The sequence below is a fragment of the Coregonus clupeaformis genome, chromosome 29, assembly GCF_020615455.1.
Source record: "Coregonus clupeaformis isolate EN_2021a chromosome 29, ASM2061545v1, whole genome shotgun sequence".
NCBI classification, from domain to species: Eukaryota; Metazoa; Chordata; class Actinopteri; order Salmoniformes; family Salmonidae; genus Coregonus; species Coregonus clupeaformis.
Genome location: NC_059220.1, coordinates 25,559,894 through 25,581,462, shown reverse-complemented (window position 1 = coordinate 25,581,462; position 21,569 = coordinate 25,559,894). Strand labels below are relative to the sequence as shown.

General features: G+C 42.9%; 2 protein-coding genes and 1 pseudogene across 6 annotated transcripts in view; all 3 read left to right on the top strand.

Moving 5' to 3' along the window:
• The first annotated feature begins 664 nt into the window (after nt 1-664).
• On the top strand, nt 665-8,763 carry LOC121544929 (ras-related protein Rab-15). 2 transcript variants are annotated; one of them, XM_041855185.2, is made up of 8 exons: nt 668-1,025; nt 2,119-2,192; nt 5,766-5,826; nt 6,021-6,081; nt 6,230-6,307; nt 6,487-6,576; nt 6,676-6,741; nt 7,648-8,763. In XM_041855185.2, exons 3-8 carry the CDS (start codon nt 5,780-5,782, stop codon nt 7,804-7,806), a joined length of 501 nt encoding a protein of 166 aa, XP_041711119.1. In that variant the 5' UTR covers nt 668-1,025; nt 2,119-2,192; nt 5,766-5,779; the 3' UTR covers nt 7,807-8,763. The 2 variants fall into 2 exon arrangements, with proteins under 2 accessions (XP_041711118.1, XP_041711119.1); XM_041855184.2 differs by lacking the exon at nt 2,119-2,192 and having other exon boundaries at nt 665-1,025.
• A 654-nt stretch (nt 8,764-9,417) lies between these two features.
• Nucleotides 9,418-10,518, top strand: LOC121544472 (annotated as a pseudogene).
• Nucleotides 10,519-13,735: 3,217 nt separating this feature from the next.
• Nucleotides 13,736-21,569, top strand: part of LOC121544928 (signal-induced proliferation-associated 1-like protein 1) — an 84,374-nt gene continuing 76,540 nt past the window's right edge. For all 4 annotated transcript variants that reach the window (XM_045209135.1, XM_041855182.2, XM_045209133.1 and 1 more), the window contains exon 1: nt 13,736-13,961. The gene's annotated coding sequence lies outside the window, so the exon portion shown is untranslated. The remainder of the gene's footprint in view (nt 13,962-21,569) is intronic.

Genomic DNA, 21,569 nt, shown 5'->3' with positions numbered 1-21,569 from the left:
TCTCTGAGTTTTCGCAAATTATAGAGCCACCCCCATGCAAGTTAGTTCTCACCATAGAGATCATTACTTGGAAATAACCTATTTTTGCATGAACATTGCCATTGGGAAAAGTAAACGGGTTGGGAGCCATCAGCTAATGATCAGAGAGCATTGTCTTCAGGACTACCTGGCCTGATGACTCCTTGCTGTCCCCAGTCCACCTGGTCATACTGCTGCTCCAGTTTACACTCTTCTGCCTGCAGCTATGGAACCCTGATCTGTTCACCGGACGTGCTACCTTGTCCCAGACCTGCTGTTTTCAACTCTCTCTCTCTCTGCTGCACCTGCTATTCTCCCGGTCTCCGTGCCTACGATTTGTAATTTTTATTTTTGTAAATTTTTTAATTACAATATTTGGTTCAACATTCCAGCACCGCAGGTCAATCAAAAGAAGTAGAAAATGTACTACTTTAAAATGAAGATAGCCTCAATGGTGCTGCCCATGCTGTCACATATGCCATAATGGCACCTGTAGACCTACAACGTTGAGATTTCTATAAATCTCTATGGTTCTCACTGATTGGGAAGAAGGGGAAGGCCAGGGAACCAGAGGTGTATTCATTTTGTCTTGCAACGGAAACCATTTATCATTTAAGAACCAAACGGAACGAAACAGGGAGGGACCTACCTGAATTTGTCCAAAAGAAACTCTCGTTTTCGTCGCCAAACTTTTTCGTTTGAAGTAAACGGTTTCTGTTGCAAAACATTTTGCAACAGACGAAACGTTTTGCAACAGAATAGGCGTAATGAATACATCCCATATATGCCTACAAGGAATGCAACTAATTTCCTCATCAGTAGCTATGCCACATCCTTGGAATATGCGACAGGCATTTTGGATTTCAGAGTTTTTTTGTCCACCATGGCAAAGCAGTACGACGTTTTGCTCAGGTTGCTGGTTTTAGGAGATTCCGGGGTTGGGAAAACCTGTTTGTTGTGCAGGTTCACGGATAATGAATTTAATTCATCGCATATCTCTACTATTGGTAAGCTGCTGTTGATTGCAATCGGTTAGTTTTATTTATTCATGCAAGTTTGCCGCCAACTATGCGGATCCCACAACAAGTGATTGACAGCAAGTAATTCTATACGAAACGATAGAATGGACTTTTCTTGTAGATTTATCATGCCTTCACCTAAATCTTTGTTGAAGGACATATTTCTGAAACTGTACTAGCCATAGGCCTAACTGTATTAAAGGTTGTCTTTGTTAGTCCTATAAACTTGATAAACTGAGGAAATGTTTCACAAACACGCTTTGATCCCCATCAGAGTGAGAATGTACTACAAGCTTTGATGAACCGGATGATTGTTTTCTCGGCATCCATGTTCAACATGTAATTTCCCCCACCCCCCATGGCTATGGACATGTTTGTTTAGAAACTCCAGCCGATTTTGACCCTATGTCGGAGGTAATCTGATACAAAATGTCCACAGGGAAGTGTTATCAAACTGACATTCAGTATTCTTGTCAGTATATCATTTGTATTTCCGTTTTTTATTTTCAATACATTTACATTTTGTCATTTAGCAGACGCTCTTATTCAGAGCGATTTACAGTTAGTGAGTGCATACATGTTATTTTTATTTTTATTCTGGCCCCCGGTGGGAATCGAACCCACAACCCTGGCGTTGCAAACGCCATGCTCTACCAACTGAGCTACACAGGGCTGATGCAATTCGCACGTGACAAACACTTCCACAATATGGCCAAGCCTAACCTAACAGCAAACACTTCCAGTTTATTGCAAGGAGAAACGTGCTTCTGTCAACTACATTCCTTTAGTGCGTTGTGCATCACATGCAATGCTTCAACAGATTGAAAACACAAGCAACAGAGCCTAGCATTGCCGCAAAAAGCCGGGTAAACAACACTTTCCTGTGGATACCATATCTCCACCTCCTACCGCCAAAAGGACCAACAGCATGTACAATAGTGATGGGTCATTCGCGAACGAACATCTCTTTTTGAACATCTCTTTTTTTTTTTTGAACGTGCATTTCATGATCTGACAGTGGTAGACTACTTTTTGGGCCTTACATTAGGATATTTGAAAGTTTCCTTGGTTCTATATATAGATTCTTAAGCATTTTGAATGAGCCGGCTCAACGAAAAGACTCGGAATTCCCATCACTAATGTACAACCGGTAAAGTAAGTGTAAATATCATTTTATTCAACATTCTGCCTTCTTCTGCAATACTGATCACATACATTATCATTTAGCCTATTATGGATAGATGGTTTTTTTAAGAAAGGAAATACGCCTCTCTTTGGCAGAGCACAATGGAGCTGCAGGGTCTGTAATAGCCCTTGATAATGACTCTGTTCCGTTATTGGGATAGGTCTGTAATTCCATAGAAAGCCTCTCCAAGCCTGATGGTTATTTTACTGGAAAGGGAGTTATTTCTTGTTGAACAGGAAGTGGCAGGGTTGGGGAAAATGTATCTTATGCATTCCCTCTGATTGGTTCTCCATTAAGCCACCACTTTGTTTTGGTTTCATACAAAGTAGAGGTGTAGACAGACAATGTGTGACTCACATTAAAATGGCGCCCTCAAGACTGAAGCATTTCCCCCACTAATTATGTGGCCAATGTCTAATGATTTTTACAAAGGTTATATGCAGCAGAAAAAGTACTTATTGGCCAGATTGACTTCCGTTTCCCATGGGTCATCAGCAGTCATTGCACCCTCTTATTTATAAACATGGTGGTGATCCTGCAGTATGACTGACTGATTGACTGGCTCAAATATTCTGAAAAGCTCAGGGCAGGGGTTCTGTTGGAAAAGTATCAGTCTGCAGGAAAGTCTACATACTATACACACACACACTAATACACATGTCTTGAGGTTGTTTATTTAACCCTGTAACTTTCTTCCTACTGTTTGTTCAACTTAAAAAAAACAGTATGTGACTAGAAGGAATGGGGAAGGTTTTGACTCACTTTGCAACTAGCTCTACTGGTGAGTTTTAATCTCTGTGAAGCAAGGTAATAAAAGCTGCTGCTGATCTACAAAAAAACGATTGTATTCGATTACAAGTGTTATTGAGGGGGAGAGGTACGCTACAGTATCATGCAGAACAGAATCCGAGCAAGGCACCTGATCTCTCCCCCGTGACTATCAGCCTAGATTCTAGTTTGCTTAATTCCTTATTATTCTTCAGTCCTGAACCCCCAACCCTCAGTTCCTGGAATACAGTGTAAACCTGCTAAATTAGCTCATTAAAGATTTGACTGGGTTCACTGACGATGAATGTAATGTCAGACCTATTGAACACATGATTAGCCTATAACACTGGCAAGGCAGACACCACACACACACAGGCAAAGGTAGTGAAGCATGTACAGCATGTCAAATTTGAATGTGCTCTCTCTCTCCCATGTGTCAGTGTTGGGGCAATAATTGGGAAGGCTGCCTCCACTATTAGAGATGGCATTTGTTAATCAAGTCCAACAGACAGAACAGTTTCAAACATCACTAGAAGCACCGTTTGGATTCACCAAGAACATTGTGCCTTCAGAAAGTATTCACACCCCTTGACTTTCACATTTTGTTGTGTTATAGCCTGAATAGAAAATAGATTAAATTGAGATTTTGTGTCACTGGACTACACACAATACCCCATAATGTCAAAGTGGAATTATGATTTTAGACATTTTTATAAATTAATGAAAAGTTGAAATATCTTGAGTCAATAAGTATTCAACACCTTTATGACAAGCCTAAATAAGTTCAGGAGTGAAAATGTGCTTAAGTCACAAATTGCATGGACTCTGTGTGCAATAATAGTGTTTAACATGATTTTTGAATGACTACCTCATCTCTGTACTCCACACAATTATTTGTAATGTCCCTCAGTCGAGCAGTGAATTTCAAACACAGATTCAGCCACAAGGACCAGGGAGGTTTTCCAATGCCTCGCAAAGAAGGGCACCTATTGTTAGATGGGTAAAAAAAGCAGACATTGAATATCCCTTTTGAGCATGGTGAAGTTATTAATTACACTTTGGATGGTGTAACAATACACCCAGTCACTACAAAGATACAGGCATCCTTCCTAACTCAGTTGCGGGAGAGGAAGGAAACTGCTCAGGGATTTCACCATGAGACCAATGGTGACCTTAAAACAGTTACAGAGTTTGATGGCTGTGATAGGAGAAAACTCAGGATGGATTGTGCTGGGGACAAAAGGCAACTCTAAAATGTGCCGTTTTGTCACACGACACTGCCATAACAGCGTGCAATTGGCATGCTGACTGCAGGAATGCCCAACAGAGCTGTTGCCAGAGAATTGAATGTTCATTTCTCTACCATAAACCGCTTCCAACGTAATTTTAGAGAATTTGGCAGTATGTCCAACCAGCCTCGCAACTGCAGACCACGTGTAACCACGCCGAGCCCAGGACCTCCACATCTGGTTTCTTCACCTGCGAGATCATCTGAGACCAGCCACCTGGATAGCTGATGAAACTGAAAAGTATTTCTGTCTGTAATAAAGCACTTTTGTGGGGAAAAAATCATTCTGAGTGGCTGGGCCTGGTTCCCAAGTGGGTGGACCTATGCCCATCCATGGCTGCGCCCCTGCCCAGTCATGTGAAATCCATATATTAGGGTCTAATGAATTGATTTCAATTGACTGATTTCCTTATATGAACTGTAACGCAGTAAAATCGTTAATTGTTGCATGTTGCGTTTTATATTTTTGTTCATTATAAATGAGATTTCATTTTCAATAGATTTGCAAACATTTCAAAAAACATGTTTTCACTTTGTCATTATGGGGTATTGTGTTCAGATGGGTGAGATTTGTAATTTATTTAATCAATTTTGAATTCAGGCTGTAACAAAAAATATGCGAAAAGTCAAGGGGTATGAATACTTTCTCAAGGCACTATACGATGCCAATCCGTTGCCTGAAGCATATCCTGGTGTGAAGTGTTTGTATCAGCTCTGTGTTGTTTACTGTGTTTGTCGGCTGGTGTTGTTGTTAAGCTAAGTGATGGTAATGTTGCAAGCAGCTGACCTTTTGCACCTGACTATTTGATGGGTTTTTACGCTTCTTCAACTGTGAAGCTTTCACACACACACCACTGACATCTAAATTGATATATTTTTCATGCAGAAGTCGATAGACAACCCAAGTCACGTCTTCCTTGGCCCTGCAGGAATACACTGTAGTAAATAACAACTGAATTCCTTTTAGCAAGATGACATGCTTTAAAGGTTACCTCCTAAAGACTGATTGAAAGGACATTCAACTGGGATAAGTGGGTATCTAAGCAACCCAGTCCTCATCAGTGTCCACTTCAAGTATGTGTCACTTTTACCATTAGCCCAGAGTTACGAATATTACCCTACTTATTGAATAGTACAGGCTGTTTTGATGAGTAAAAAACAAAAAATTGCCAGCCAATGAGATGATGTCCAACTTTTTTCTATTCATTTATTTATGCAGAGACATTTTTTTAAATTGTTATGCACCAATAGGATATATTGAGATTAGGCTACACTCTTTGAGGCTTCGGTAAAACTCCAATCCTGCAATGGAAAAATGAAGAATAAAGAAACATGAAAGCACAAGCTCAAAAGATACATGTTAGTAAGGAAAACAGGAGGGAGATAAAGAATCCAACTATAGGGAGACAGAGAAGATGGATATAAAATGCAGGCAAGAGTAATACATGTTTGTTTGTAAAACATATATATATATATTTTTTTGTAGGAGTGGATTTCAAAATGAAAACATTACAAGTAGATGGCATTAAAGTACGAGTACAGATATGGTGAGTGAAAAGATCTTACAGACAATGACTTACCCTAATACAGTAGTTATTGACACACCTATCACGTTAATTTTACATTCTGTAAGACAGTGTTTGAAATAAGCTTTACCTGTTGATTTGATTAAGATGATAAATATTCTGAAATGTGGTCACATCACCATGTAAAACTGAGGATTGCTTTTGTCTGTGTGCAGGGATACTGCTGGCCAGGAACGATACCAGACCATCACCAAACAGTACTACAGACGGGCACAGGTGGGTTCTCTATATACCAATAATCCCTGTTCAGGAATGAAGATATGTACCAGTTAAAAACAGTTTACTGTGCCTAGTTCCATGCTCACCCTCAGTCATGTGCTCACAATCTGTCATGATGGTCCCTCCCCTCTTGATCTTTCACCAGGGAATTATCCTGGTGTATGACATCACAAGTTCCAGCTCCTTTCAGCACATTTTGAAGTGGGCTAGCGATGTGGATGAGGTAAGGCTAACACCTACTGATAAAACACAGCCCTCTCCATTCACTGTGTCATTATTTTTGTCCCCCCTTCTCCTTTTCTCAGGTTCTCTGTGTTTGACTGACCCAGTATTTACATCCTCTCTTATTGAATTGTTGGTGCCCAGTCGTCTATTTCTCAACCCTGTCAAACTATGTTTCAGTTCGCCCCTGACAAGGTGCAGAGGATCCTGGTGGGGAACAAGGCTGATGAGGAGCAGATGAGGAAAGTTCCTAAAGAACAAGGAAACAAGGTTGGCCTTTATCGCACTGTTTTACTCAGCCATAACAACGGTTTTCTTCCATACACAGTTGAACATTTTCCATTCTTAATGAACTCCTGTGTGTTACAGCTAGCAAAAACCTATGGAATGGAATTCTTTGAGACAAGTGCCTGCACCAACTGCAACATAAATGAGGTGAGTCATAGGCCTTATTGAGTCAATACCTTGTATACTGAACAAAAATATAAACTAAACATGCAACAATTCCAATGATGTTACTGCGTTACAGTTCATATAAGGAAATCAGTCAATTGAAATGCATTCATTAGCCCTAATTTATGGATTTCACATGACTGGGCAGGGGTGCAGCCATGGCTGTGCCTGGGAGGGCATAGGCCCAACCACTTGGGAGCCAGGCCCACCCACTGGGGAGCCAGGCCTAGCCAATCAGAATGAGTTTTTCCCCACAAAAGGGCTTTTATTAAAGACCAAAATACTCCTCAGATTCATCAGCTGTCTGGGTGGCTGGTCTCAGATGATCCCACAGGTGAAGTACTCCTGAGTGGCGCAGTGGTCTAAGGCACTGCATCGCAGTGCTAACTGTGCCACTAGAGATCCTGGTTCGAATCCAGGCTCTGTCGCAGCCGGCCGCGACCGGGAGACTCATGGGCGGCGCACAATTGGCCCAGCGTCGTCCAGGGTAGGGGAGGGAATGGCCGGCAGGGATGTAGCTCAGTTGATAGAGCATGGCGTTTGCAACGCCAGGGTTGTGGGTTCAATTCCCACGGGGGGCCAGTATAAAAAAATATGTATTCACAGAGCGACTTACTTGATATGCCACATCTGTCAGGTGGATGAATTATCTTGGTAAGGTAAAGGAGAAATGCTCACTAACAGGGATGTAAACAAATTTGTGCACAGAATTTGAGATAAATAAGCTTTTTGTGCGTATGGATTTTATTTTGGATTTTTCTCTTCAGCTCATGAAACATGGGACCAACACTTTACGTGTTGCGTTTATATTTTCGTTCAGTATATGTACGCTATGTTGGGTGAACATGTGAGGCAATTGTGATCATATATTTTCTTTACATCTTCCAGTCGTTTATCCGGTTGACACAGCTGGTTCTGCAGGCTCACAAGAAAGAGATGGATGCCTTCCAGGGTTCCACTAATAAATACCTAGACATGACTTCTCTGTGGGGAGAGCAGGACAAACAGGACAGTGATGCAAACTCCCAGAAGTCCTGCACATGTTAGCATAAGGGCAAAGCTCTCCACATGGGGGTGTTTGTCTAGAAGAATGCCCCTGGCCCTGTGACATAATGACATTGAAATGTGTAACTTATGAAATGTGAGAGTATGTTCGGTGCTTACTGAATATTGCCCTTGCTGCTGCTCAGATGAATGCATTATCACTTTTTGGCCTACTCACTGTTCAGTTTTCATCTTCATGTATAATTTCATAGTTACTTGGCTTTTTCATGTTTATTACCCTATTCTGCAACACCTAAACTGATGGCACGCTGAGTTAAGTAGTCCACATGTAATAAGAACATTTGCCAGCAGAGGGGCTGCTGTCTGCAAAACTCTGAAAGCTGCAACTCAGTTACTGGGTATACTTAAGCCTTCTTCTGTATAATTTGTATTGCCACAATTTTACCCTTCATATCACAAACAACTTTGCTGTCTACTTGAAATAACAAAAATTATGCTTACAAAGTCATTTGCTAAAAATTATGAAGTGTGGGACTATAGTGAAAGAGAATCTGAGGCTCTTGAGTGGTCCTTTATGAGGTGAGACGAGGATAGGGGAGACAGGGTGGGCAGAGGGCAAGGTTCAATTATTAATATGCAGAAATAGAATCCAAGCTAGCTGGAAGGGATAATTTACCTGTGGAAGAGTAACCAATACTCAGACAAGCATTAACGCAAAACCTCAATCTAAAACTGAAATTATGTTCAACACCATCTTTGAGTAACTTTGAGTATGTTGTGTGAATTTCATTGCCAATTCAAAGTGTTTTTCCAGGTTGAAAAGCTGTAGCAAATGCCACACTGGTGCATACACATATACTATTATAAAGGTTATTTAGGGTGCCACTGATTGCTGACTGTTTTGACGTTTTTGAATAGCTGTGCTAGCTATAAGATAAAATATGATTTTTTGTGTGTGAAAAATAACAAAAATACTCATTAAAAGTTCACGTTAACTTATTGGCCATCTTGTAGTTTGCATTTTGTGAGATATACTAGAGGGGAGTTGAGTGAAGCCTTGGTTCATTGAGTTTAAATAGAACTAGAAGATCAAATAGGACAGTCATTCATTTTTTATCACATACTGGGAAAGGCAGGTAATGACTTGATAAATGGTTGATGGTGAGAAACTGATATATAGGCCCTTGAATTAGCATAAAGCTGAATATTGTGCCCATATCATAATACATGGTTCCCTTCCTTCTCATTATTCTCACAGGAAATAAGTCATTTGTAATGACAAACAACTGTAAATAGCTACAAGCACAGTGCATTTTACTGTACATTAGATCTCTGGTAAATGTTTTGATACCGTGGAATACATTTTTAACAGATCAGATTCACAGACGAGTCTTACCTGTAAAACCACTAGGCGTATTTGTCCATAATACAAAAACTTGAAGGGGTGAAGATATGTAATGGCATGTTAAATGCCTAAATGTAATTTGTATGACATATTATTTAGTGTGAAAGTAATCCTGTTTTGATATGATGCTGTTTTAACAAACCATGCAAGGAATTAACCATAGGTTTGATATAACATGACCCCGTTCATACCGATGTGTGCAAGTTTACAAGCTGAAATATGAGCATGTCTGTGTGTGAGAGTATTCTATGTCAGGTGGGTATCCGTTTTCTGCAGAGTTATTTGACACCCAGGTAAGGTAAGGCAGTAGCATATATTTGAAGTCAGGTGACCTGTGGTGGGATTAACACACACACACACTGGTTGTCACCTCTGCCAGTGTGACCACAGTACAGGACCATGACGTTCATTGCTAAGACCTTCTATGATCTGAAGGCCACAATGTGGCATCGCTCTGAGGGACAACTACACAGGACTATAGCCAGCTCAACCTGCTCCAGAGCAAGTACCCTCAACTGCTAGTGGTCCTGGGCTTCCCCTGCAATCAGTTTGGCTACCAGGTCAGTATGCAACATCTTGGCCTTTGGTTATGTGGTTCAGTTAAATCCATAAAAACAAGCTAATCTAGTAAAATATTCTGTTAACAGTATCAGTTGATTTGTTTAATTATGAATGTCAGATGAGAATGTTATGTGTTTTACAGGAGAACTGTTCAAATGGGGAGATCCTGAACTCCTTGAAGTATGTGCGTCCAGGAGATGGCTACCAGCCTGGCTTCACAGTCCTTTGAGAAGTGTGATGTGAATGTAACCAACATCCACCCTGTCTTTGCCTATTTGAAAGACAAACTTCCCTACCCTGATGATGATCCATCCACACGCCCTCATCCAGGATCCCAAATTCCTCATTTGGAGTCCCATCAGCAGGACATCTCTTGGAATTTTGAGAAATGTCTGGTTGGGCCAGAGGGAGAGCCCTTTAAACGGTACAACAAAAAATGTGAAACCATCAACATGGAGCCTGAAAGCCAAAGACTGTTGAGGCCAACCAAGACCTGAAAATGGCATTGAAATGTTTTCCTTGTATGCTTCTCTTTATGCTACAGAAAGGCCTATACTCCAGCATTTTGGATTTTGTTTTATATGAGGCGACCGTACAGAATGTGGCCTTTTATTTGAGGGTATTTTCATACTGATATGTTATACCATTTAGAAATGAATGCACTTTATGAATCTACTCCCCCCATTTTGAAGGTGTCAAGTATTTGGACACATTCACTTACAGTGTATAACATTTAGTCAAAAGTTTAGTATTTGGTCCCATATTCCACAATGACTAAGTCAAGCTTGTGACTCTACAAACTTGTTGGATGTATTTGCAGTTTGTTTTGGTTGTGTGTCGTATTATATTGTGCCCAATAGAAATGAATGTTAAATAATGTATTGTGTCATTTTGGAGTCACTTTTATTGCCAATAAGAATATATTTTTCTGAACACTTCGACATTAACACATTTTGAGCATTACACATTTGATTTAGTAGCCTACTAGCCTATACAGTAAGTTCATACCCCCCCAAACATGCTAACCTCTTACCATTACCAATAACAGGGGAGGTTAGATTTTTTTGGGGGGATATGATATGCCTGTGTAACTTTCTCATTCATCATTATTCACAATGCATTCATGATTATGCGTAATATGGTACATTAATATTCTATTCCTATTTACAATAAAGGTGACTGACCTAGTAAACCCTCTCCTCTCTCTATTCCCATGCTGGCCAGCAGGTGGTGCCACTGACTCATTGAGAGAAAAAAAGCTATGAACGTTTTGAGAATGACACAAAGTTCGCTGCTTCAGTGTTTAGAGATATTTTTGTCAGATGTTACTATGGTATACTGAAGTATAATTACAAGCATTTCATAAGTGTCAAAGGATTTAATTGACAATTACATGAAGTTTATGCAAAGAGTCAATATTTGCAGTGTTGACCCTTCTTTTTCAAGACCTCTGCAATCCGCCCTGGCATGCTGTCAATTAATTTCTGGGCCACATCCTGACTGATGGCAGCCCATTCTTGCATAATCAATGCTTGGAGTTTGTCAGAATTTGTGGGTTTTTGTTTGTCCACCCGCCTCTTGAGGATCGACCACAAGTTCTCAATGGGATTAAGGTCTGGGGAGTTTCCTGGCCATGGACACAACATTTCGATGTTTTTTTCCCCCGAGCCACTTAGTTATCACTTTTGCCTTATGGCAAGGTGCTCCATCATGCTGGAAAAGGCATTGGTCATCACCAAACTGTTCTTGGATGGTTGGGAGAAGTTGCTCTCGGAGGATAATAATAATAATAATAATATGCCATTTAGCAGACGCTTTTATCCAAAGCGACTTACAGTCGTGCGTGCATACATTTTTGTGTATGGGTGGTCCCGGGGATCGAACCCACTACCGTGGCGTTACAAGCGCCGTGCTCTACCAGCTGAGCTACAGAGGACCACGATGTGTTGGTACCATTCTTTATTTATGGCTGTGTTCTTAGGCAAAATTGTGAGTGAGCCCACTCCCTTGGCTGAGAAGCAACACCACACATGAATGGTCTCAGGATGCTTTACTGTTGGCATGACACAGGACTGATGGTAGTGCTCACCTTGTCTTCTCCGGACAAGGTGTTTTCCGGATGCCCCAAACAATCGGAAAGGGGATTCATCAGAGAAAATGACTTTACCCCAGTCCTCAGCAGTCCAATCCCTGTACCTTTTGCAGAATATCAGTCTGTCCCTGATGTTTTTCCTGGAGAGTTGTGGTGGCTTCTTTGCTGCCCTTCTTGACACCAGGCCATCCTCCAAAAGTATTTGCCTCACTGTGTGTGCAGATGCACTCACACCTGCCTGCTGCCATTCCTGAGCAAGCTCTGCACTGGTGGTGCCCCGATCCCGCAGCTGAATCAACTTTAGGAGACGGTCCTGGCGCATGCTGGACTTTCTTGGGCGCCCTGACGCCTTCTTCACAACAATTGAACCTCTCTCCTTGAAGTTCTTGATGATCCGATAAATGGTTGATTTAGGTGCAATCTTACTAGCAGCAATATCCTTGCCTGTGAAGCCCTTTTTGTGCAAAGCAATGATGACGGTACGTGTTTCCTTGCAGGTAACCATGGTTAACAGAGTAAGAACAATGATTTCAAGCACCACCCTCCTTTTAAAGCTTCCAGTCTGTTATTCTAACTGAATCAGCATGACCGAGTGATCTCCAGCCTTGTCCTCGTCAACACTCTCACCTGTGTTAACGAGGGAATCACTGATATGATGGCAGCTAGTCCTTTTGTGGCAGGGCTGAAATGCAGTGGAAATGTTTTTGGGGGGATTAAGTTCATTTTAATGGAAGAGGGACTTTGCAATTAATTGCAATTCATCTGATCACTCTTCATGACATTCTGGAGTATATGCAAATTGCCATTATCAAAACTGAGGCAGCAGACTTTGTGAAAATTAGTATTTGTGTCATTCTCAAAACTTTTGACCACGACTGTACTATATACATAAGATAACATTATTCAAAATTGACATAGAATTGTAGTTGGAATAAAGTTATTGTATTCTACTTTTATTATCCAAAATGTATCTTATTGTTCCACCATACCCCATTTATAGTAATCATGTTATAATAATTTTACATTGTCAAGTTTCACATGACATGTTATTTTAAAGATTGATGGCAAAATTGTTATCATACCTGAAATACCTTTGTGTTGCAGAGTAGAAATAAGATATTAGTAGTACAGGAGTTTTATATCTTGTTAGAAATGTACTTCCAGGTAATTCCCCTGCACTGAACCACCCTCATGATGACAGAGGCTGGTCTACTATAATAGATTATGTCTCTACAGGCATTTGCATGTGTAATGGTGGCAAACCTCTGCCAAGTTTCTCAACATCACCCCCCCTCCATTTCTGCAGTCCCCTTGTCTACCCAGTCCATATGTCCTTTCAAACAGTCCCATCTACTGCTGACTGAGAGGCAGTGCGGCTGAGTAATGCCCTAATGTAATTTATGTTATGACAGTCCCTGGAGAGATCTGTGACAACAGTGAAAGGTTAGGCTACTCTTTGCTCAGAGGCAGCTATGCATTTTCTCTAAAGCCTGTGTTTTCTGCAAGTAGAGTGAGTGCCTTGACTAATGCAATACCGTAGCTCAGTCCAGAAACTACCCATAGCGCCTATACCCCCATAGCCAAAATGTACATGAACTCTAGGATAAGAAGCCTATAACCCATTACGGGAAACAGAAAGCTCATATGACATGGAAATTATGAATCGCATTTACTCATATATCACATTGACTGATTTGTACAGTATTGCAGTTGCGTTCACATGTTCTGTAATAGATAGAGGTAGTTTTGTTTTCTAAGGGCCAATTCAAGAGAGCTTCTACAAAAACACCACCAGGTGAGCAGAAATGGCGTTGTTACCACAGTAACGTTAGATTTATAGTATGAAGTCCTCTCGCGAGATTCCATAACAGTGAGGGGAGGGTGGTTGGTATGATCTCATCCCTACAGCAACTGCATAGTGCAGCGAAGCAGACCCCTAACTTTGTGTCAAACTTCTACATCTCTGACGAAGGCAACAGGATCATTGTGATTTTAACCTGAACGGAAACAATTGTTTTGAAGCAATATACATAACGGTGTTTCTGCATTTTTACACTGAAGGGTCTTGAGAAACAAAAAGGGAAAAACGCTTAGGATTGTGTTAATGCCATCCAATGGTTGACGGTAAGAGGAGAAAAGGTGAGTCGGAAACCTGTGTTTTAACGTTGGGGAATGTGTATGATGTTTTGGGGTACATGGTTGGAAGCAACATCAGGAAAGTCTCCTCAACCAATTAGAATTTTAAACAGCTAAATCTGACCGATTTGTATGTGTTCTATAGTAGCCTAAGTAGCCTACATTAGAATGCGCAATCAGGGTATTTTCTTCCCCCAAATTAGGAGGGAACCAGAAAGGTTGCTTTGTGGGTTCAGAACGCGCACTATGCGCGTGACTGGAGTGGAAAATGTCAATTTTGATCATGTCATGATCAATGTAATCCGTCATTGTATCACGTTTGTCAAAGACAATGTGCAATGTTTCGAGTCCAACTTGGGTTTGGTGATTTCCAGGTGGCATCGAGCAAACGGGCTTAACGTAATAGCGCTGTAATAGGTGTGTAATGCTGCAGCTTTCTCTGTAGTCCCCTCCTTAGCAAGCTATAAGCAAAAGCCTACATCCTTTTCTACCATTAATATAGTTCGTTCTGGCCTCTACAAGTGGTGGGTTAATGTTGATGTTCCTTTGACAGTGACAGACCACCACTATCAATCCAAATAGTTGAACAAACTATTGAGCATTACACATTTGAGCTGCACATTTTATTTAGTATAGTAGGCTACGTGGTGAAGCAAGATCCATCAAGCTGCTATTAGCAAGGCAACAACCATTGATGTGGATTGGACTGTCACATGGGATAACACTATTATCTACTCAACCACTAGGTACAAAAACTGTACAGTATTGCTCAACACTGTGCGCTTAGGACATATTTACTTGGCCTTTAGGCTGTCTGTCTGTCTCTGTCAGAGAGAAGCCTCCAAGCCTGAGGGTTTGTCTCATTCACACTATATATACAAAAGTATGTGGACACACCTTCAAATTAGTGGATTCAGCTATTTCAGCCACATCCGATGCTGACAGGTGTATAAAATCTCTATAGACAAACATTGACTATAGAATGGCCTTATTGAAGAGCTCAGGGACTTTCAATGTGGCACCGTCATAGGATGCCACCTTTCCAACAAGTCAGTTCGTCAAATTTCTGCCCTGTAAGTGCTGTTATTGGGAAGCGGAAACGTCTAGGAGCAACAACGGCACAGCCACGAAGTGGTAGGCCACACAAGCTCACAGAACAGGACCACCGAGTGCTGAAGCGTGTAGCGCGTAAAAATCGTCTGTCCTCGGTTGCAACACTACCGAGTTCCAAACAGCCTCTGAAAGTAACGTCAGCACAATAACTGTTCATCGGGAGCTTCATGAAATAGTTTTCCATGGCCGAGCAACCACACACAAGCCTAAGATCACCATGCACAATGCCAAGCGTCAGCTGGAGTGGTGTAAAGCACGCCGCCATTGGACTCTGGAGTAGTGGAAACGCGTTCTCTGGAGTGATTAATCACTCTTTACCATCTGGCAGTCCGACGGACGAATCTGGGTTTGGTGGATGCCAGGAGAACGCTACCTTCCCCAATGCATAGTGCCAACTGTAAAGTTTGGTGGATGAGGAATAATGGTCTGGGGCTTTTTTTTCATGGTTCGGGCTAGGCCCCTTAGTTCCAGTGAAGGAAAATCTTAACGCTACAGCATACAATGACATTCTAGACGATTCTGTGCTTCCAACTTTGTGGCAACAGTTTGGGGAAGGCCCTTTCCTGTTTCAGCATGACAATGTCCCTGTGCACAAAGCGAGGTCCATACAGAAATGGTTTGTCGAGATCGGTGTGGAAGAACTTGACGGCCTGCACAGAGCCCTGACCTCAACCCCATCAAACACCTTTGGGATGAATTGGAACGCCGACTATGAGCCAGGCCTAATCACCCAACATCAGTGCCCGACCTCACTAATGCTGTTGTAGCTGAATGGAAGCAAGTCCCTGCAGAAATGTTCCAACATCTAGTGGAAAGCCTTCCCAGAAGAGTGGAGGCTGTTATACCGGAGTATGTCCAACCGGCCTCACAACCACAGACCACATTTAACCACCAGCCCAGGACCTCCACATCCGGCTTCTTCACCTGCGAGATCGTCTGAGACTGTGGGTTTGCACAACCGAAGAATTTCTGCACAAACGGTCTCAGGGAAGTTCATCTGCGTGCTCGTCTTCCTCACCAGGGTCTTGACCTGACTGCAGTTTGGCATCGTAACCGACTTCAGTGGGCAAACACTCACGTTCGATGGCCACTGGCACGCTGGAGAAGTGTGCTCTTCACGGAAGAATCCCGGTTTCAACTGTACCGGCAGCTGGCAGACAGCATGTATGGCGTTGTGTGGGTGAGCGGTATGGTGATGTCAACTTTGTGAACAGAGTGCCCCTATGGTGGCGGTGATGTTATGGTATGGGCAGGTATAATCTATGGACAACGAACACAATTTAATTTAATTGATGGCATTTTGAATGCACAGAGATAACGTGATGAGATCCTGAGGCCCATTGTCGTGCCATTCATCCGCCGCCATCACCTCATGTTTCAGCATGATAATGCATAGCCCGATGTCGCAAGGATCTGTACACAATTCCTGGAGCTGAAAATGTCCCAGTTTTTCCATGATCTGCATACTCACCAGACATATCACCCATTGAGCATGTTTGGGATGCTCTGGATCGACGTGTACGACAGCGTGTTCCAGTTCAAGTTATTTCTTGTTTGTTTCACAAGAAAAAATATTTTGCATCTTCAAAGTGGTAGGCATGCTGTGTAAATCAAATGATACAAACCCCCCAAAAATCCATTTTAATTCCAGGTTGTAAGGCAACAAAATAGGAAAAATGCCAAAGAGGGTGAAGACTTTCGCAAGCCACTGTATCTGTGACCAACAAATGCATATTTGTATTCCCAGTCATGTGAAATCCATATACAGTTGAAGTCAGAAGTTTACATACACCTTAGCCAAATACATTTAAACTCAGGTTTTCACAATTCCTGACATTTAATCCTAGTAAAAATTCCCTGTCTTAGGTCAGTTAGGATCACCACTTTATTTTAAGAATAATAGAGAGAATGATTTATTTCAGCTTTGATTTATTTCATCACATTCCCAGTGGGTTAGAAGTGTACATACACTCAATTAGTATTTGGTAGCATTGCCTTTAAATTGTTTAACTTGGGTCAAATGTTTCGGGTAGCCTTCCACAAGCTTCCCACAATAAGTTGGGTGAATTTTGGGCCATTCCTCCTGATAGAGCTTGTTTAACTGAGTCAGGTTTGTAGGCTTCCTTGCTTGCACACGCTTTTTCAGTTCTGCCCCCAAATTTTCTATAGGATTGAGGTCAGGGCTTTTTGATGGTCACTCCAATATCTTTACTTTTGTCCTTAAGCCATTTTCCACAACTTTGGAAGTATGCTTGGGGTCATTGTCCATTTGGAAGACCCATTTGCGACCAAGCTTTAACTTCCTGACTGATGTATTGAGATGTTGCTTCAATATATCCACATAATTTTCCTTCCTCATGATGCCATCTATTTTTGTGAAATGCACCAGTCCCTCCTGCAGCAAAGCACCCCCACAGCATGATGCTGCCACCCCCGTGCTTCACGGTTGGGATGGTGTTCTTCGGCTTGCAAGCATCCCCCTTTTTCCTCCAAACGTAATGATGGTCATTATGGCCAAAGAGTTCTATTTTTGTGTCATCAGACCAGAGGACATTTCTCCAAAAAGTACGATCTTTGTCCCCATGTGCAGTTGCAAACCGTAGTCTGGCTTTTTTATGGCGGTTTTGGAGCAGTAGCTTCTTCCTTGCTGAGCGGCCTTTCAGGTTATGTCGATGTAGGACTAGTTTTACTGTGGCTATAGATAATTTTGTACCTGTTTCCTCCAGCATCTTCACAAGGTCCTTTGCTGTTGTTCTGGGATTGATTTGCACTTTCCGCACCAAAGTACGTTTGTCTCTAGAAGACAGAACGCGTCTCCTTCCTGAGCGGTATGATGGCTGCGTGGTCCCATGGTATTTATACTTATGTACTATTGTTTGTACAGATGAACATGGTACCTTCAGGCGTTTGGAAATTGCTCCCAAGGATGAACCAGACTTGTGGAGGTCTACAATTTTTTTTCTGAGGTCTTGGCTGATTTCTTTTGATATTCCCATGATGTCAAGCAAAGAGGCACTGAGTTTGAAGGTAGGCCTTGAAATACATCCACAGGTACACCTCCAATTGACTCAAATGATGTCAATTAGCCTATCAGAAGCTTCTAAAGCCATGACATCATTTTCTGGAATTTCCCAAGCTGTTTAAAGTCACAGTCAACTTAGTGTATGTAAACTTCTGACCCACTGGAATTGTGATACAGTGAATTATAAGTGAAATAATCTGTCTGTAAACAGTTGTTGGAAAAATTACTTGTGTCATGCACAAAGTAGATGTCCTCCAACCGACTTGCCAAAACTATAGTTTGTTAACAAGAAATTTGTGGAGTGGTTGAAAAAAGAGTTTTAATGACTCCAACCTAAGTGTATGTAAACTTCAGACTTCAACTGTATTAGGGCCTAATTTATTTATTTAAATTGACTGATTTCCTGAACTGTAACTCATTAAAATCGTATAAATTGTTGCGTGTTGCGTTTGTATTTGCCTCACTGACCAAGTAATAGCCTATTGAATTGCATAAAGCTATTGGTTGAAACTTTATAAGGCAGACAATGTTTTTGGTATTGAATGGTGGCAAATCTTGATGCACTTGGACACAAGATTTGAATTAGGCCTCTATGGCCAGCTGTTTCTGACAGTTCCAGTAGCCGTCACAAGGAGTAGATAGATTTAGCACTCACTCACTATTAGCTTTTTTTGTTATATATCTTTGCGTTTGTACTTGATGTCCTATGCAGATAAGCACTTCAACATCACAGTGTTGAATGTTTTGTCCCCCTAGTATTCCTTCTGTATTGGTGTATGCTGATCTGTGGCATTGTTCTGTGGTTATGGTGGGATGGGTCAGAAAGGGGAAGGAAAGAATATTGAGTTGCATAGTTGGCAAAATATTAGCCTTCATAAACTTCATAGTCATAACAATTGAAGACCTCTGTTTTGCTGTTTAATAAATATTTTCTTTACACCATTACTCTTATATTTAATCTGATATTATTTAGCTGAAGGCAAATCATCATGCAAACTGGACCAGTGCTCCTTATGATGGAGTCTAAACTTTAAAGCAATCCAGTGCTGACACTGCTATGGGGAAAATCATCTTTCTATTTTAATCTTCATTGATGGGCAAACCAGTCTCTGCTTAAGAATTTGTTCTTAACTGACTTGCCTAGTTAAATAAAGGTAAAATACAAATAAAAAAAAATCACAAAAATATCCTTCATGGTTAACATAAGACAATAGTATTGTCACGAGTTGCTAAGCCAGAACCCAGAAGCAGACCAGGACAAGGTAAGTTGAAACGAAGGTGAGTGTTTATTTACAAGTTCAAGAGTGATGCTGAATAATCCAGGGAACAGAGCGGGCGGCGTTGATTAGTTGTTGGGGGTGCAGTGGTTGATCCCATCCTGGGTCGGCAGCCGCCGACCACCAGGCAGAGGTTGGATGAAGGTTCCGGACGGGTGACTGCAGATGGAACAAAACGGGGGTAAGTAAGCAACAAACCAACAAGGTGCAAAAACAACAAAACTAACGCTAGGCTCTAAGACTGATACTCTGGTAAACCTACTGTTCATGGCTAACGATCCGGCAGGGAATGGATGTTAGGCCAGAGCCTAAGAAGGGTGATGATCAGGACCAGGTGTGCAGATTGCTGATGGGATGCAGGTGCGGAAATCAAGAGAGCTCCCCGGAGCGTTCCCCGAACCCTCGGGAAACTGGAGATCACGAACAGAAAAACTAGTCACCAGACAGGACCCGACTCAGACTGCCGGGATCGTTACAGTACCCCCCTCCGGCGAACGCCACCGGGCGGACTCCCCGGAGCGCCAGGATGGAGGCGGTAGAAGTCACTGATGAGGTCAGCATCTAGGACCTGTCGCCGCGGAATCCAACTCCTCTCTTCAGGACCATACCCCTCCCAGTCCACGAGATACTGGAAACCCCGGCCCCGCCGTCTGGAATCCATGATGCGACGCACCGTGTAGGCAGGACCACCTCCGATCATCCGAGGAGGAGGAGGAGGAGGCGGAGGAGGCAACAGAGGACTGAGGAAAACAGGCTTGAGGCAGGAGACATGAAAGGTGGGATGGACTCTGAGCGTCCTCGGGAGTTTGAGTCGAACTGCCACCGGATTGATCACCTTCTCCACCACAAACGGACCAATGAACTTCGGTAACAACTTCCTAGACTCAGTCCGTAAAGCGAAGATCCCGTGTAGCCAACCAGACCCTATCTCCGATGGTGTAGGTGGGAGCGGGGATCCGGCGACGATTCGCCTGGAGCTGATACCGGTCCGAAACTCTAAGGAGTGCTTTTCTGGCCCGATGCCAGGTCCGGTGGCAACGACGAATATGGACCTGAACAGAAGGCACTGAGAGCTCCTTCTCCTGAGAAGGGAACAAGGGAGGTTGGTAGCCATACAGGCACTGGAAGGGAGACATCCCAGTGGCAGATGTAGGGAGAGTATTGTGGGCATACTCAACCCAAGGCAACTGAGAGACCCAGGAGGTGGGGTTGGAAGAGGCCAGACAGCGTAGCGTGGATTCCATCTTCTGGTTGGCTCTCTCCGCCTGACCATTAGATTGGGGGTGAAAACCAGATGTGAGACTGACTGTAGCTCCAATGGCCAAACAGAAGGACTTCCAGACAGCAGAGGTAAACTGAGGGCCACGGTCGGAAACGATATCACTGGGCAACCCGTGGACCCTGAAAACCTCCCTAACCAGGATCTCGGACGTCTCCGAGGCAGAGGGAAGCTTGGCAATAGGCACAAAGTGGGCGAACCTGCTGAATCTGTCCACGATAGTCAGAACGACCGTGTTCCCCTCAGAAGCGGGCAACCCAGTGACAAAGTCCAGGGCCAGATGCGACCATGGTCGCCGGGGAATAGGAAGGGGGTGAAGTAGTCCAGAGCTGGGCCGATTGGTACTCTTATTCTGCGCACACACTGGACAGGCAGCAACATAACCCCGAGTATCCTCGGCCATGGCAGGCCACCAAAAAGCGTCTGCGAAGAAACGCCATTGTCCGAGCCACGCCAGGGTGACAAGCCATCTTGCTGGCGTGGGACCATTTGAGGACAGCAGGACGAACCGACTCAGGCACAAACAACCGACCGGGTGGACCGTTACGGGGACCGGGCTGAGTCCGAAGGGCCGCCAGCACCTCCTCCTCAATCTTCCACATAACTGCTCCCACGACGCAGTTCCGGGGGAGAATTGTCTCGGTCTTGGACCCACTCTCCTCCGTCTTGGAGAACATCCAGGACAAGGCGTCCGCCTTGCCGTTCTTAGATCCAGGTCGGACGTCAGGGAAAACTTGAATCGTCCGAAAAACAACGCCCACCTGGCCTGACGGGAGTTGAGACGCGTTTAGCCGATTGCACGTAAGCAAGATTCTTGTGGTCAGTCCAGACAATAAACGGTTGCTCCGCCCCTCCAACCAGTGGCGCCACTCCTCCAAGGCAAGTTTCACCGCGAGAAGCTCCCGGTTACCCACATCGTA